The 18,728-nt window shown below is 44.9% G+C and overlaps 1 protein-coding gene across 3 annotated transcripts in view; it reads right to left on the minus strand.

Annotated features, from left to right (window-relative positions):
- Positions 1–18,728, minus strand: part of spryd3 (SPRY domain containing 3) — a 343,426-nt gene that overhangs the window by 187,143 nt on the left and 137,555 nt on the right. For all 3 annotated transcript variants that reach the window (XM_085972663.1, XM_085972664.1, XM_085972662.1), the window contains exon 7: positions 4,273–4,422. In XM_085972663.1, the coding sequence (XP_085828789.1) occupies positions 4,273–4,422 (150 nt within the window). The remainder of the gene's footprint in view (positions 1–4,272; positions 4,423–18,728) is intronic.

The following is an 18,728-nucleotide window of genomic DNA, read 5'->3' on the forward strand; positions in this document are numbered from 1 at the left end:
ATACACGGGAGGTGTATGACAGATACCGAGGGCTAAATACTCCAGAATCTTTAGAGGAGTACAGAAAGTGCAGGGGTGCAATTAAAAAGGATATTAGGAAAGCAAAGAGAGAGCATGAAAAATTCTTGGCAAGTAAAATCAAGGAAAACCCAAAGATGTTTTATAAATATATTAAGAGTAAGGGGATAACTAAAAAAAGGGTAGATCATGAGGGTAATCTGTGTGTGGAGGCGGGAGATGTCGGTAGGGTTCTCAATGAATACTTTGTGTCTGTTTTCACAAAGGAGAGGGGCGAAGCAGCCATTGCTATCAGGGAGGAGGAGTGTGAAATATTAGATGAAATAAACATAGTGAGAGAGGAAGTATTAAGGGGTTTAGCAGCTTTAAAAGTGGATAAATCCCCAGGCCCGGATGAAATGTATCCCAGGCTGTTAAGCGATGCAAAAGAGGAAATCGCAGAGGCCCTGACCATCATTTTCCAATCCTCTCTGGCTTCAGGTGTGGTGCTGGAGGACTGCTAATGTGGTACCCTTGTTTAAAAAGGGAGAAAAGGATAGACCGAGTAATTACAGGCCAGTCAGCCTAACCTGGGAAAATTATTGGAAAGAATTCTGAAGGACAGGATAAATCTTCATTTAGAAAGACACGGATTAATCAAGGATAGTCAGCACGGATTTGTTAAGGGAAGGTCGTGTCTGACAAACTTGATTGCATTTTTTGAGGAGGTAACAAGGAGGGTAGATGAGGGTAGTGCGTTTGATGTAGTGTATATGGACTTTAGCAAGGCTTTTGATAAGGTTCCACATGGCAGACTGGTCACGAAGTTAAAAGCCCATGGGATCCAAGGCAAAGTGTCAAGTTGGATTTAAACCTGGCTCAGAGACAGGAAGCAGAGGGTAATGGTTGATGGGTGTTTTTGTGACTGGAAGGCTGTTTCCAGTGGGGTTCTGCAGGGCTCAGTACTAGGTCCCTTGCTTTTTGTGGTATATATCAATGGTCTAGACTTGAACATAGGGGGTATGATTAAGAAGTTTGCAGATGATACTAAAATTGGCTGTGTGGTTGATACTGAAGAAGGAAGCTATCAATAAATTGGTCAGGTGGGCAGAACAGTGGCAAATGGAATTGAATCCGGAGAAGTGTGAGGTAATGTATTTGGGGAGGGCTAACAAGGAAAGGGAATACACATTAAATGGTAGGACACTGAGTAGCGTAGAGGAACAAAGGGACCTTGGAGTGCATGTCTACAGATCCCTGAAGGTAGCAGGCCAGGTAGATAAGGTGGTTAAGGCAGCATACAGAATGCTTGCCTTTGTTAGCCGTGGCATAGAATACAAGAGCAAGGGGGTTATGCTTCAACTGTATAAAACACTGGTTAGGCTGCAGCTAGAGTACTGCGTGCAGTTCTGGTCACCACATTACAGGAAAGATGTGATTGCACAAGAGAGGGTACAGAGGAGATTTACAAGGATGTTGCAGGGAGTAGAGAATCTTAGCTATGAGGAAAGACTGGATAGGCTGGGTTTATTTTCCTTGGAACAGAGGAGGCTCAGAGGAGACCTTATTGAGGTGTATAAAATTATGAGGGGCTTAGATAAAGTGGATAGAAAGGACTTATTTCCCCTAGCACAAGGGTCAAAAGCCAGGGGGCACAGATTTAAAGTAATTGGGGGAAGGTTTAGAGGGGATTTGAGGGGAAATTTCTTCACCCAGAGGGTTGTGGGGGTCTGGAACTCACTGCTTGAAAGGGTGATAGAGGCAGGAACCCTAACCACATTTAAAGAGTACTTGGATGTGCACTTGGGATGCTCTAACCTGCAGGGCTACGGACCAAGACCTGGGAAGTGGGATTAGGCTGGATAGCTCTTTGTTGGCCGGCGCGGACACGATGGGCCGAAATGGCCTCCTTCCGTGCTGTAACTTTCTATGATTCTCTCAACTTTCTCAAATCTGCCCTTGTTTTTGTACTAACTTCTCCCTTTCTATTTGGACCTTAGACCTTATATTATGTTCACTATTCCCGAAGCGTTCACCCACATTTAAGTCATCTACCCCATCTATTTCATCACTCATAACTAGATCTAGCGATGCTTCTCCTGTTGTCGGCATACAGACATACTGCTCGAGGAAGGAGTCCTGCACATATTGCAGGAATTCCATCCCTCTTTCTCCCTCCCTGTACCAATCAAAAAGTGGATAATTAAAATCTCCTAGAACAATAATTTTGGTATTTCCTTACTCTGTTTACAGATTTCCTCTTCCATTTCCCTCCCACAATTAGGAGGTCTGTAGTACAATCCCACGAATGTAACAATCTCTTTATTTTTGATCTCAAACCATACTGACTTTGTCTGAACCTCTTTTGTGTACATCAGTCCTCTCTGCAGCAGATTTTCCCTCCTTCACCAATACTGTCACTCCACCTCCTCTTTTCTTACCTATTCCGTCCTTCCTAAAAATATCACACCCACAAATCCAGTTTATTTTCCACTCCTGCTCAGTTTGAAGCCAAGTTTTTGTTAGTGCTGTTAAATATATATCTTCCTGTGACATCATTGTTTCTAACGCCCCCAGTTTAATTCCCACACTCAGTCTTGCAATACAGGCCTTTTGTCTTTTTTAAATGTTATTTAAAGCTACTCCTTTTCCCTCGAGTATTTTGTCCAAGGTAACACCTCATTACTTTATCTCAGTCTTTTTCCTGCTTAGAACAGGTCAAATTGATTTTCCACCTCTACTTTATCCCTTCTTCATGCAATTTCTTTTTGCTGAATGCTTTTTTATTTCTATATTTAGCTCATCTAATTCTACATTCTTCAGTTTATCTTTCTGATTGCCTTTATTTTCCCTCCCCACTTCCTTCCTAGTTTAGTTCATTAGCCCCCTTCCTGTTCACCCTTGTGGAATAGCTCCCATCTTCCCCAGAACTGCTGCCAATGCCCCACAAAACAGAAACCCTCTTCCTGACACCACCCCTTTAGCCACGCTTTGGGCTCCCTAATCTTCCAACCCTCACCCATTCGATCACTTGGCTGAGGGACTAATCCGGAGAGTACCATCCTTGAAGTCTTGCTTCCTAATCTCCTAAACTCTTTACAGGATGTCAGGCCTTTCCTTTCCAATATCCTTGGCTCCCACATGAAGCACATCTCTTGCTCACCTTTCACAATATTTTCCAGTCTTTGCACAATATCCTTACCCTAGCATCTGGGAGGCAACAAAGTGTCCGGGACTCTGTCTGGACTGCAGGAGACAGTGTCGAACCCTCAATGAGCCTCCTATTACTACGGAGTCACTAACTGAATTGTGAATCCTCATGTTTTGTGGTGCCATTGCAATCCATGTGCTGGTCCTGCTCATCCTCCCCACACAAAGCCAGTGCTTCAAACTTGTTGGAGAGGATCATTTGCTCTGGGTGTTCCTGTTCGAGCCTGCCCCTCCCCCTCACTTTCCCTGACCTGTGGAGAGTCACCACTCCTTCCTCCACCACCGTCAGCTCTCAGCGGGGTGACTATCCTTTAAATGTCTTGCTTCTGAAACCTCTCTCCCTCCCTGATGTGTCGGATTGTCTCCAGCTCCGCTTCAAGTTCATAAAGTGAATCTTATCTAACAGAGGGAATGCCTTTTGTAAATTATGAGGCATTCGGTTCCTCAAACAGCTAGGTTGATGTACTGTGCAGAAAGAAACATTAGGAAAGGAGACATTTGGTGCTATTAAAATTGTACTTCTGGAGAGCAGAGGCTGAATTAAGAGTTTGAAAATAATTGGTAGAAATTCAATCTGTGCTTACTCCAGGCCCACCATACTAAAGAGTACAGCAGTACTCCTCACTAGTGGCCAGGCTTCCTTCAGTAAAAGTACTAAAATGTGCCCACCTACGTGAAGCGGCTGGGATTAACACACTGAATATCCAGCGCCAGAGTCTTCGATTTCATTTCACCTTTGTTTAGCAGAATTTTAGGTTGGAAGTCAGTCATATATCTGGGATTAGTTTAAAATATGCTTGTGCTAAATTGGCAACATCACTCAGAAAGGCAATGAGGACAGCTGGTGTGGAAAATGTAAAATATTTATATCGATGCCCTAGGGCTGCTTTTCTGAGGTTGTAGTTAAGGCACATTCATAGGGGCAGGGTAAAGGGAGCTTGATAGGATCTGGCCATACTTGATGTTGACACTGGCTGTTCCATTCCCCAACACGGACACCTCTCAACTTTGATTAACATAAATATTAAGTACAAAAATATACAATGTACTTTTTGTGCCACCTACCTTTCTTGCCAGTCCCAAGGCAATGTAGCATTTTTCACCCGGGTCAACTATCTCTACTTCAAAGTAATGGCTTCTGGTGCTGAGGGGATGCCTTGATTGTGCCAGACCTACATCCATTATGCTCTTCCCTTTGCCGACATATTCTAATAGCTAGAAACAAGTCAAGGAGGGGGGCAGGGGAGGAAGAAAAAGGAAAATTAACATTGCGTAGACATTCAGCAAACCAAAAACAACTATTCAGACTCCATTTATTTGTTATCTTGACAGAATGGCCAACTCCTGTTCCTATGTTCCTGTAACCAAAGGTATTAAGGGATATGGGCCAAAGGCGGGTATATGGAGTTAGGTCGCAGATCAGCCATGATCTCATTGAATGGCGGAACAGGCTCGAGGGGCTGAATGGCCTACTCCTGTTCCTATGTTCCTAGAACACAGCGCCTCAAAGAGGAAGCTTAAAAATACTCCTTTTAAACATCCCACATTACCCCCTTCCCAATTGTATCTCCTTTTCTACCTTCCTCTTCTGAAGGCACTGAATTCTGCTGGGGTACAGTTCCACAGGCTCTCTGCTATTTTATTAAAGTAGTTATTATTTTTCATACATTAGCCTAGATTGTGAACATTAGCAGCCCATTACAACAAGCATGATCCTGTCCCCACCCCACATCTACACACTTGCACGTTCCAGTAGGGGATCAGTGGATGGCGATAAAGAGCAGGAACCCAGGCTGAGGTTTCTCCTCCCTCGCTTGGAGGAACCGAGGCCTATTGTAGTGTCCCTACTTCTGCCCTGGCCGAGATCAACTAACTCAGCAGAGACTGGGGATGATACCTGGGCCCATTCTGCACTGTGTGGCTCAGTATCACACTGGGAGGGTCAGTATCACACTGGGAGGGTCATGCACCAACACAGCTACTTGGGAGACTTTAGTAGGAGATTTCATGAGGTTAACAGTTTAATGCACATGGCAACTGAGCAGACCTTAGGTTATGGCAGCGCCTCACCTCTTACAAACCTTCTTGCTCAGGTCTGAATATTGAGCTCCCTGAATCCATAAAGGACATTTGAAAAAGATAATTGGACTGTCACACAATTTAACATTAGCATAAAGGACTGGCTCTCACCCGACACAACAGGCTGTAACTGAGACATTGCCACCACAAAGCACCAAAAATACAGCAGATTTCCAACAGTAACACGAACAGCTACAGTCACAAGGTGACCACATCAGGATATACTTTTCATATTACATTGCAGTCTGATAGCATCTCAGAATTCTCAAGAAAAATTCACAGGCAAATTATACATACCAAAGGAATTCATTGCACTTCAGAACAATGTCAAAAACTGACAATTTTTGCACTGCGTACCTGCGTACCTCCAAGCCTGGCAACATTTACAGCTCTGCTCAACTGAAACAAACAGCTCCTCCACTTGTAGACCTACCCATGTTGGACTGAAACAATAAAAAGGCTCCTCAGTGTACCTTAATAGTCTGGAATTCAATCATTCTTGCATAGTTTGAAAAAAAAAATCAATACTGGTGGGAATACCTGGCTACTGAACATTTCTCTTCTAATTTCTATATTGTATGCTGCTGGACTGAAGTTTCACAATCATTTTGTTACAGTCTCCTTCAACTATGGCTTTATTTACACCAATGAAAACTGGTGTAACTGAAGCACAAAGATCACTCGGGGAAAATGGACTGGGGTTCAGTGGATAGGCCAGGACCCTCCTATTGCATGGGGAGGGAGGGGTGTCCCACTGCAAGATCATGAATGTCAAAATACACTGAAGGGGCATCGCCACCCCACCACTCCCCGTCCTGCCCCATTTTGGAATATGCAAGCCCAATAGTAGGTGAAGGGTGCCGGAAAGGACAAAACCACCTCATTTAACATACAACAGCCAGCCGACGGAAATGACTTCCATCAATTTAAATGGGGTAGGGGATCGATTTTAAACAGTGAACATTTGTGAATGTAATGCATTTAAAATTTATACGAATGGCAAAATGAGAATGCATGACTATAGACTACTTCGCAAGACTTTTATTGCCCTATCCATGAGTACAGCATAGTTGGCAACCATCACACATGCACAGAAGAGATGAATCATTTTGGATTAAGGGGCAACCTCAACGGTCCCAAAATCAGGTGTTTTTGAGGCATCCGCACCAACAGTGTGAACAGGGGCTGGAAAAGCTGACTGAGGATGGCAACTACGCGGGTCTCCCGTCAACCTCAGTGAACTCATTTTCTGCTCCACCCGAAACCCCAGAGTATAGCAGTGTTAATGATGGAAGCAGATTGCCAACCTCAGCAGAATTCTCTCCCAATCGGAGGTCCTGAAGCAATGTTCCCTCTAATTTTTTGGGGGCCGTGCGGCCCCTTTAACGAGCTGCGCGGCACATTCAAAATTCCGCGCATGCGCATTTTTTTCCCATTTGAAAGCCAGTGAGCCAACTGCGCGGGACCGCCAGAGCTCTCCAGAATGTTGTCCTGAAGCATTGTTCAGCGCTAATCACTTAGGCAGTCTTCAATTGTCCAAAACGTCCCTTTGCCAGTCTTTGAGATTAGTAAATTTAGAATTCCCTCCCATTCTCGTCCTTTTAAAAAGTTCCTCAAGACTCATCCTTTTTAATCGATTTTTAATGGCTCAGTGCCCTTTTCCCCCCAAACACGCCTCTGGGAAGTGCCTTGGGACATTCCTCTATGTTAAAGGAATACCACTACATGAATAGAAGCTGTGGGTAAATCATTCCTATATTAATATTAGCAGCACTCTGCTGTGTTGTACTCTGTTACTTTCTAGTAGGAGGAGGCCATTTAGCCCCTCGAGCCTGTTCTGCCATTGAATGAGATCACGGCTGATTTGTGCCTCAACTTCATTGACCCACCTTTGATCCATATCCTTTGAAACCCTTACTCAGCAAAAATCTAACTTTCTCCATCTTGAACATTTCAATGGAATCAGCATCCATATACATCAGGTGTATAAAAATCAAGAGTCAATTATAACTTGTAACAACTACCTTACTTTATATTTAATATCTGTAACCCTTCCAGTGCGTTATTTCTGACTTCAAAAGCTGAATGTACAGTTCAAAATACTGGAAAATGTACCCAAAAAAATGTTTAAAAAATCAAAGTTTCCTGGAGAGGGGGTTGTGCATCTAGATTCCCATGAAATTAAACCTTGTGTTTTTGGTCCTCACATCCCTCTCATTGATTTCGAGATCCACCACTGTATAATAATGCATTTTTGTGCACTTGTTTTTCCCTACAAGTGATGGATAGAGCGACATACCTGCACCTTAAGTTGCAACAAGCTCTCAATCCCCACTACACTTTCAATCTAGCCATTTGTTTTCACATCATAAGCAAGGCCTTCGGGTTTTGCTCTCAGAGCAAAACAATCCAAATTAGAGTCACATTTCACAAAACACTGAAAATCCTGCAATTTCACTAAGTAAAACAGGATTTCACTTTTTCATCAGCTACTATAAAGCAGTGGCCCTGGTCACCAGCTTATATATGCAGGGCTATATTTGAGTTGGTGATTGTTTGTTCAATCATTAACTTTTTGAGGGCTGTGCCTGCTCTTCTGAAGCGGTTAGTCAGCTTTTGAGAGTTTCCTACAGTGACAGCACTCGGGATTTTCACTGGGAACAAAACCATGAGCCACAGATCCAAACTGCAACTTAGCAACTTATGTTTAAAGCAGCACAATCATTGTGTTTGTTTATACCTCGTGTCCACTGGCACAAACCCAGGGCTTATCTTAGCAAAGTTTATGCTCTTTCAATAGCAATGCTCATCAAACGAGGATTTTTTTAAATTGAGAAACTAAAGCCCATGGTGCAGGGCACCACCACGACTGAAGAAAATAAGAGGGAAGATGAGATCAATCAAGAATTAGAGACTAGATACCACCAAGTTTGGGAAGGGAAGACAGAGAGGTGAGGAGTTCCACATTTCTGAGGCCCCAGAAAAGAATGACTTAGAGTCAGAGACGGTGCAATGAGTCTTGACTGCAACACAGTGAGGATTCAAGGAGGAGGATTTGCAATTTAGGAGGAACAAGACAGTAAAAGTTCAGAGCTGCAAGGATTATAGGGGGAGGAATTCAGTTGGCTGCGCCACCCGTTAGCGCCTTAAGAGGGCGCTAAGTGGGTCGCAAGCCAACTGGCGCCCGGGCGCGGTACTGCCCACGCCTCCCGCTAAATTCCGCGGGACGTTAGTGGTGGCGCTAACCGTTAGCGCTGCACCGCTGCCGATAACGTCATCGGTGTGCGCAGCGCCCTGCTGACGCCCCGGCTGCAATATTCGGCAGCGCCCCCCTGATTTACCGCCGGACGCTATGTCCGACAGGGTCAGGGTGGCGTACCTGCAGCCGGGGAGGCACAAATTAAAGGCGCAGTGCGGGGCGGCCAGTTTTGTTGTTGGCCGCCTGCCAGCACCTGCCTGCACTCCCGTCCCCGGCCTCCTGACCCCCCCCCCCCCCCCGTGCGGAGTGCCGGCTGCGCTCCAAGAGCCCGGCACTTCTCTTCGGTGCCGGGCTCTTTTGCCTGCACTCCCGATTCTCGGGGGCCCAGCTGGGCCCCAGATCGCGCTGCACAAGGCCCCTCCCCTTTAAGAAGGCCTGCAATACCGCAGCGCAACGTGCGCACGTTGCACCATGATATTCACTCGCAGCACCCCAAGAGGGATGCAGGGCGCCTCCAGTAGCGCCGCGCTCCCCTTTGGGGTGCAACTACTCACTTTCCGGTGCGGGGGCGCGAATGTTTCCGGGGCGCTACTTTTAGCGCCCTGGCGAGGCTGGAGCCCCAAACGGGGCTATACTCAATTTCTCCCCCATAGTGTCCACAAAGACGAAGGAGAAAGAAACTAGGAGAGCGGTTAGAGTGGCAGGCAGTCAGCAGGACGATTGAGTGATACAGCAATCAACAAAATGGAACAAGACTGAGAAAGAAATCACAAGTCAGACAACGAGCGACTTCTTCTATCATGTTAGGAATGCAAGAAGTGTTGGAAGAACCTGCAAAGGGATATAGACAGGCTAAGTGAGTGGGCAAACATTTGGCAGATGGAGTATAATGTGGGAAAGTGCAAGGTTACACACTTTGGCAGGAAAAATAAAAAAGCAAATTATTATTTAAATGGAGAGATTACAAAATGCTACAGTTCAGAGGGACCTGGGGGTCCTTGTGCATGAAAGACAAAAAGTTAGCATGCAGGTACAGCAAGTAATCACAGAATCACAGAAACCCCACAGTGCAGATAGAGGCCATTTCGGCCCATCGAGCCTGCACCGACACATATCCCACCCGATCCCTGTAACCCTTACACCAACACATGTCCCACCCTATCCCTGTAACCCCACGTATTTAATCCCCCTAACACTAAGGGTCAATTTATCATAGCCAATCAACCTAACCCGCACATCTTTGGAATCAAAAAGGCAAATGGAATGTTGGCCTTTATTACAAGGGAGTATAAAAGCAGGGAAGTCCTGCTACAACTGTACAGGGATTTGATGAGACCACACCTGGAGTACTGCGTACAGTTTTGGTCTCCTTATTTAAGGAAGGATATACTTGCATTGGAGGCAGTTCAGAGACGATTCACACGGTTAATTCCTGAGTTGATGGGGTTGACTTCTGAGGAAAGGTTGAGCAGGCTGGGCCTATACTCATTGGAATTTAGAAGAATGAGAGGTGATCTTATTAAAACATATAAGATACTGGGGGGGCTCGACAAGGTAGATGCAGAGAGGATGTTTCCCCTCGTGGGGAAATCTAGAACTCGGTGGCACAGTTTTAGAATAAAGGGTCACCCTTTTAGAACTGAGAAAAAGAGGAATTTCTTCTCTCAGAGGGTCGTAAATCTGTGGAATTCTCTGCCCCAGAGAGCCGTGGAGGCTGGGTCATTAAATACATTTAAGGTGGAGATAGACAGATTTTTGCAAGATAAGGGAGTGAAGGGTTATGGGGAGCGGGCAGGGAAGTGGCTTTGAGCCCAAGATCAGCCATGATCTTATTGAATGGCGGAGCAGGCTCGAGGGGCCAAGTGGCCTATTCCTGCTCCTCTTTCTTATGTTCTTATGCTCTAATATAGTGAGATTGTTTTTTCTTTGAGTGCGTCAGTAACTATATCAAATTTATTTAGGAAAACAGAAGAATATAAAAGTAATGCAAAAGGTGCAGTGTAGATTCGCAGGGAGGCTGCCAGGAATGAGGGGTTACAGTTCAGAAGAGAGACCTTGAGAAGTTGCAGTTTTTTTCCACTGGAGCGGAGAAGGTTGGGGGTGACCCAATTATGAAAGTTTACAGTAAATCGTGAGATTGTCTCTACTGGACAGTGAGACAGTAATGAGAGGACACAAATTCAAACTAATCACAAAAAGAATTAAAGGGCGGGGCAGAAAAAAGTTATCTACACGGAGGCTGGTTAGAATGTGGAATTCTCTGCCACAAATCATTATTGGAGCACAGTCCATTAATTATTTCAAAGGGAATTAAACAGTTACTTGAAAAAGAGAAATATTAGAGCAGGAGAGTGGGATTAGACTGGGTGGGATATTAAAAGATGTGGGGAGTAAGCAGGAGAGTGGGATTAGACTGGGTGGGATATTAAACAGTGTGGGGAGTGAGGGGGAGAGTGGGATTAGACTGGGTGGGATATTAAACAGTGTGGGGAGTGAGGGGGAGAGTGGGATTAGACTAGGTTGGATATTAAAGGGTATGGGGAGTGAGGGGGAGAGTGGGATTAGACTGGGTGGGATATTGAAGGGTATGGGGAGTGAGGGGGAGAGTGGGATTAGACTGGGTGGGATATTAAAGGGAATGGGGAGAGTGGAATTAGACTGGGTGGGATATTAAAGGGAATGGGGAGAGTGGAATTAGACTGGGTGGGATATTAAAGGGTATGGGGAGTGAGGTGAGTGGGATTAGACTGGGTGGGATATTAAAGGGTATGGGGAGTGAGGTGAGTGGGATTAGACTGGGTGGGATATTACAGGGTATGGGGAGTGAGGAGAGTGGGATTAGACTAGGTGGGATATTAAAGGGTATGGGGAGTGAGGAGAGTGGGATTAGACTAGGTGGGATATTAAAGGGTATGGGGAGTGAGGAGAGAGTGGGATTAGACGGGGTGGGATATTAAAGGGTATGGGGAGTGAGGGGGAGAGTGGGATTAGACTGGGTGGGATATGAAAGGGTATGGGGAGTGAGGAGAGTGGGATTAGACTAGGTGGGATATTAAAGGGAATGGGGAGTGAGGGGGAGAGTGGGATTAGACTGGGTGGGATATTAAAGGGTATGGGGAGTGAGCAGGAGAGTGGGATTAGACTTGGTGGGATATTAAAGGGTATGGGGAGTGAGCAGGAGAGTGGGATTAGACTGGGGGGAATATTAAAGGGTACGGGGAGTGAGCAGGAGTGTGGGATTAGACTGGGTGGGATATTAAAGGGTATGGGGAGTGAGGGGGCGGGGGGAAGAGTGGGATTAGACTGGGTGGGATATTAAAGGGTATGGGGAGTGAGGCGAGTGGGATTAGACTGGGTGGGATATTAAAGGGTATGGGGAGTGAGGGGGAGAGTGGGATTAGACTGGGTGGGATATTAAAGGGTATGGGGAGTGAGGGGGAGAGTGGGATTAGACTGGGTGGGATATTAAAGGGTATGGGGAGTGAGGGGGAGAGTGGGATTAGACTGGGTGGGATATTAAAGGGTATGGGGAGAGAGGGGGCGAGTGGGATTAGACTGGGTGGGATATTAAAGGGTATGGGGAGTGAGGGGGCGGGGGGGGGGGAAGAGTGGGATTAGACTGGGTGAGATATTAAAAGGGTATGGGGAGTGGGGGGGTGGGGGAAGAGTGGGATTTGACAGGGTGGGATATTACAGGGTATGGGGAGTGAGGGGGGAGAGTGGGATTAGACGGGGTGGGATATTAAAGGGTATGGGGAGTGAGGAGAGTGGGATTAGACGGGGTGGGATATTAAAGGGTATGGGGAGTGAGGGGGCGGGGGGAAGAGTGGGATTAGACTGGGTGAGATATTAAAAGGGTATGGGGAGTGGCGGGGTGGGGGGGGGGGGGGAAGAGAGTGGGATTAGACGGGTGGGATATTGAAGGGTATGGGGAGTGAGGGGGAGAGTGGGATTAGACTGGGTGGGATATTAAAGGGTATGGGGAGTGAGGAGAGTGGGATTAGACTGAGTGGGATATTAAAGGGTATGGGGAGTGAGGGGGAGAGTGGGATTAGACTGGGTGGGATATTAAAGGGTATGGGGAGTGAGGGGGAGAGTGGGATTAGACTGGGTGGGATATTAAAGGGTATGGGGAGTGAGGAGAGTGGGATTAGACTGAGTGGGATATTAAAGGGTATGGGGAGTGAGGGGGAGAGTGGGATTAGACTGGGTGGGATATTAAAGGGTGTGGGGAGTGAGGAGAGTGGGATTAGACTGGGTGGGATATTGAAGGGTATGGGGAGTGAGGGGGAGAGTGGGATTAGACTGGGTGGGATATTAAAGGGTATGGGGAGTGAGGAGAGTGGGATTAGACTGAGTGGGATATTAAAGGGTATGGGGAGTGAGGGGGAGAGTGGGATTAGACTGGGTGGGATATTAAAGGGTATGGGGAGTGAGGGGGAGAGTGGGATTAGACTGGGTGGGATATTAAAGGGTATGGGGAGTGAGGAGAGTGGGGTTAGACTGGGTGGGATATTAAAGGGTATGGGGAGTGAGGAGAGTGGGATTAGACTGGGTGGGATATTAAAGGGTACGGGGAGTGAGGAGAGTGGGATTAGACTGGGTGGGATATTAAAGGGTACGGGGAGTGAGCAGAAGTGTGGGATTAGACTGGGTGGGATATTAAAGGGTATGGGGAGTGAGGAGAGTGGGATTAGACTGAGTGGGATATTAAAGGGTATGGGGAGTGAGGGGGAGAGTGGGATTAGACTGGGTGGGATATTAAAGGGTATGGGGAGTGAGGGGGAGAGTGGGATTAGACTGGGTGGGATATTAAAGGGTATGGGGAGTGAGGAGAGTGGGGTTAGACTGGGTGGGATATTAAAGGGTATGGGGAGTGAGGAGAGTGGGATTAGACTGGGTGGGATATTAAAGGGTACGGGGAGTGAGGAGAGTGGGATTAGACTGGGTGGGATATTAAAGGGTACGGGGAGTGAGCAGAAGTGTGGGATTAGACTGGGTGGGATATTAAAGGGTACGGGGAGTGAGGAGAAGTGTGGGATTAGACTGGGTGGCTCATGTGGAAAAAACACTGGCACAGACTTGATGTGTCTAAGGGCCTGTTTTTATGCTGGAACATTCTATGATTCAATTTAAAAGAGATAATTGTCTCTTTTATAGTGACAGCTCACAAAGAACCACTTGCATCATCCCATTTCCTCCCGTAGCAGGAAACTTTCCGATCACCAAAAAGAATGGACACCATCGGAACAGATTTTATGGCGAGGACAATGGGTTAACACTTGAGCATACATGATTAGTGCTGTGCAAACACTTTCAGCACATAGATTCTCAAATTATTAACTTCATTGCTTTTAAAAAAAAAAAATTTCCATAAAGCTGCAGCCAAATGGAAATACGCAACATATCAAAAGAAAGCCATGTACCCTGTTTGACACAGTCCTCGGTATAATGAAAGCCACATTGTGCAGGCAAACTACAGGTCTGGCAAGCTCGACTCTTCCGTTAGCCTTACAACCTCTACTTCAAGAATAAAAGTTTCCAGGTTAGAATAGTTTTACGCTCTATTAAAAGGCATGAATCCAAATTGACGGGTCAAGTTTATTTTCCATTTGTTTTTTATGATTCTACAATAAGAAAACATGTGCTATTAGCGGTCATGGTACTGCAGATAAAAGGTTCCTGCCACAGAATGGCCACCCTCATCCTTCAAGTGCAATTGATCTACAGTGTCTAGAAGGATAAACCATCATCCAAAGGGACAAAAGTAGCGACTGCACTGTTTAAAAATGTTTACTTCGATATAGTGTCCCAAGAGTTGCATGATCTTCTCCCTACTTCCATGCTGCTAATATGCCGTGGTATTCGTCCAGTCTGGAGATGCTCATGGGTTCTGCACTGCGCCCATGGCCCCAAACAAAGGAAAGTGCCACTCCAGGGACTTGAGCACAAAATCTCGGCTGATACTTCAGTGCCGCATTGAGGGAGTGCTGCATGGACTTTATATGGAGATGCTAAACCAAAGTGTCAGGTGGATGTAAAAACTACTTCAAAAGCAACAGGGAGTTCTGCTGGCCAATATTCAGCACCAAAAATAGAATTTCTGGTCATTATAACTTGCACCAAATCCACAATCATTGCACACACTGGTAATTTATTCCAGAGGTCAATGACTCTCTGCAAAAAGTACTTCCTAACATCTAACCTAACTAGCTACTTACTTTTCCAACATCCGCAGTATTTTGCTATCGTATCTACTTACTTAACTTGTACTGATGTCTTCTATTTGTTCCCTGCCTCTCTAGCTCAAGTAACCTATCTAAGGGGACAGAATCTAATCCCTTTATCATTTTAAGTACCTCAATTATATCCCTTTGAAGTCTATGCTTTTCCAAGGTAAGAAATAGGAACGCAGGAACAGGAGGAGGTCATTCAGCCCCTTGAGCCTGTTCCACGATTCAATGAGATCATGGCTGATCTGTATCTTAACTCCATCCACCCACCTTGGCTCCATATCCCTTAATACCCTTGGCTAGGAAAACCTATCGATCTCAGATTTAAAATTATTAATTGAGCTAGTACCTACTACTTTTTGTGGGAGTGTTCCACACTTCTACCATCCTTTGTGTAAAGAAGTATTTCCTAACTTGTCTCCTGAAAGGTTCTGATTTTAAGAATATATCCCCTTGTGCTGGACGCTTTGTAAAGTTTTGTAAAAATTTTAATTTTTATTCAAATGAATAAATTTGACTGCACAAAATTAAAATTAGTTTTTCAGGGCCATAACTTTTGTTTAGCAGTCAATAAGCTGTTAAAACCCCAGTTACACCTAATCCTTTGGATCCAACTTTTAATGGGGTATTTAACAGCGTAATTACTGCGGAAGAGCGAAGTTTTGGTCAGTTTCGCTGCTTTGAGAGATTTCACCGATTGCCGGCTCTGGGGGGGTGGGGGAGCACAGCACAGCCCGAGGAGGAGCAGTGAATGACGGACCGTAACTTCAGGATTTCCGTATGTGCTAAATCCTGAAGTTGCGGTCAGTTTCAAAGGCAAAATGATGGCGAACACTGCCAGTTCGCAGTCATCAAGACCACAAATTCCAGGTCAATATCTCTACTCTCTGTCTTCTACCGCCTAACCAATCTCCTAACCTGGTCAATAATTTTCCTTCAATTCCATGAGCTTTAATTTTAGCTAACATCTCTCATGTGGAACCTCATCAAATGCCTTCTGGAAGTCATAAACTAAATCCTTTAGTTGCTTCCTCAAAAAAATCCATTAGGTTCATTAGACATGACCTACCTGTTACAAATCCATGTTGGGTCTCTCTAATCAGCTCAAATTTCTCTAAGTGCTCAGGCACTCTGTCCTTAAATATAGATTCCAATAACTTCCCACAACAGATGTTAGACTACCAGGTCTATAATGTCCTGGTTTCTCTCTCTCTCACCTTTCTTAATTGTATTTGCAATTTTCCAATCTGAAGAGACAATGACTCGAGAGTGCTTTGGAAGATTATGGTGAAAGCATCTGCAATTTCCTCACCGACTTCCTTTAAATCCCTGGGGTGGAAACCATCAGGCCCTGGGGATTTGTCAACCGTTATTGCCACTTCTTCTAAAACTGTTAACTTTAGTGAGTTCCAGTCCTTGATTCATTATTAGTTCCCTGGAATGTCAGCTATATTATCCTCTTCCTATACTGCGAAGATTGACACAAGGTAATTATTCAACAAGTCTGCCATTTCCTTATTTTCATTTGCAATATTACCCCCATCTGTATTTAAAGGGCCCACATTACCCTTGACTACCCTTTTTCTTCTAATATAATTGTAAAAACTGTGTTAATCTCGATATCCCTCAAGTTTATTTTCATATTCCTTTTTGCAGCTCTTACTATATTTTTTGTCTTCTTTTGCCGTTCTTTGTATCTCCCAGTCCACTGGATCTACACTATTCTTTGTTCTTTTGTATGCTCTTTCATTTAGTTTTATGTTATCTCTCACTTCTTTTGTTGACCATGGCTGTTTTATTTGCTAAGTAGAGTTCTTGCCCCTTAGGGGTATATACTCACCCCGTATTAAGCTAAATTCTCCCAATGTTCATCTGTAGTTTTATCCGATAACAGTTTTGGCCAGTTTGCTGTCGTCAGTCTCCGTCTCATCCCGTTAAAGTTAGCCTTACCAAAATCTAGAATCTTAGTAACTGTGTTCCTTCTGAAACCGAACACTGAATTCGATCATATTATGATCACTGATCCCAGCTTTCTAATCAGTACTGATAACTAAGGACCTTTAAACTAGGTATCAGTTGAGTAGCATTCTTCTGAACATTTTCCAGGGCCTCGCTAGCCCCCACCACGCAAGGGGACCAAAACGGCACTATATCCTAGATGCAGCCAGACCAAGGCCTTGCACAAGCTAACCTCCTGCTTTCAAAAGCACTCGCAAATCTTTCTCTTTGACCGTGCTTTCATCCCCCTGCCCAACTTTCAAGTCCCCCGCTCTGCCCCACTCAGCATCCATCTTTGTGCTCTGCCCTGTAAAGCATGGAGAAGCTTTTCTGTATGAGGAACACAAATGAGTTACTGATGTTAATTGTTGTAAAAGTCTTTCAGCTTTCAAAGGGTTAATGTACAATGAGTGTTCAGGCTTGGGTGCCCTAACTGTGGGAAAATTTTGCTGTTTCTTCAGATAGCAGCAATATGTTGCAAGCTATCCCATTTAGCCTGAATCACATCCCATCTGCCCATAGCCACTCACTGTAATAAAATGCAAGATAAGCTACAATGAATCATTTGTTCAAATTTGAATATGCAGGCTGCAGTCACATTGGAAACAGCCCGACATAAGGGGCTGAACAAGAACAAGGCCATCCTCATTTCTACTTGTCTAAGCCACATCGATTATTATATTGAAAGTTACCAATTTTTGAGGACAAGGGGGTCTAAATTATGTACTTTTTAAAATTGAAGTATGGTCTTTTGTGTTAGTGTGAAGTCATTCCATACCCTACTACTTGACTTAACACAGAAAGGAAGCATTTATTGAAGTATGTTACTTATGTCAAATTGCAAAAATGATAGGTCAATATGTCGTTCTTCCAATTCCCTTCCACTTTCAATGCTCATCATTCCATAGGATAGAATGGGCTGAGAGAAATACCACCTGGAGACACTGCTCTTTTAAGAATGTCACGTTTTGAGGAACCATCTTGGTCAGGTATACACAAGGCCTCATTTTAAGTTGAACCGTCAGTACCTTTTCTGGCATCAACAGCAGTCTTGGATCTTTTCTGGACATTCTTCAGTTTAATTCAGTACAGTTTATTATGTAGGCCACAATATTCTGTAGTAATTTTCAAAACTTTATCCACTTGTTAGATGTATAGGAAGTTTTAGTCATGAATCCCACTCTGGCCAGCCAATAAGCACCTCCTCAGTATTAGCCCACAAAAGCGGATTTCAGATGGCTTGGCTTGGTTCCATTTAATGCTGACTGTTTCAAAATTTGCAGCAGATATCATGGCTCCTTCCCAGTGACCGATAGGACACCAGTTTATGTGATAATGGTCATCGTATACACTTTTGAAAAGGACTTATCCATTTATCTTATTTACCAGAGGTCTATCCTGTTTAGAAGAATGTTCAATCTCAATCCCTCCAGACCTCAGTTGAGAAGCACAGAATTTTACTGCACCTCTTGCGACTAAGGAAAAGCATTGCGGCTCTCTGTAACTCACCCATCCTTGTCCTGAATTTGTTCCAGGCATGTTCAATCTCTGGGCTGTGCGGTCATTTGGTGCCATCCAACATTGCTCTGCGTTGCCTTTCTAAGTTGCCCTGTGCTAACTCTATTGCCTTCATTGTAGGAACATAGGAATTGCTGGATTTAAAAAAAAGATCAAGGTCCATCTAGTTTAGTGTCTACAATCCTGGTAGTCACATGATGCATTGATAATGGAGTTGTTGACTTAACACGGCAATCATTTCTAGCAATTAGTCTACAACAGACCCAAACGTGAGGTAAGGAAACCCCAGTGGTGGAGAGTTTTGGGAACCGTAGGCAATGTTCCCCGTAATTTTTCTTTGGGTGTGCGGCCCCTTCAACGGGCTGCACAGTCTATTCAAAGTTTTGCTCATGCGCGAAATTTAACATTTGAAAAAGCCGGTCCCGGGCTGCGAGAGACTGGCAGAGAGCTGCACAGCCGCGCGACTTAGAGGGAACGTTGACCATAGGTCCAAA

This window comes from Somniosus microcephalus, chromosome 33, assembly GCF_052327205.1.
Source record: "Somniosus microcephalus isolate GS21.2 chromosome 33, FLI_Smic_1.0, whole genome shotgun sequence".
In the NCBI taxonomy this organism is placed as follows: Eukaryota; Metazoa; Chordata; class Chondrichthyes; order Squaliformes; family Somniosidae; genus Somniosus; species Somniosus microcephalus.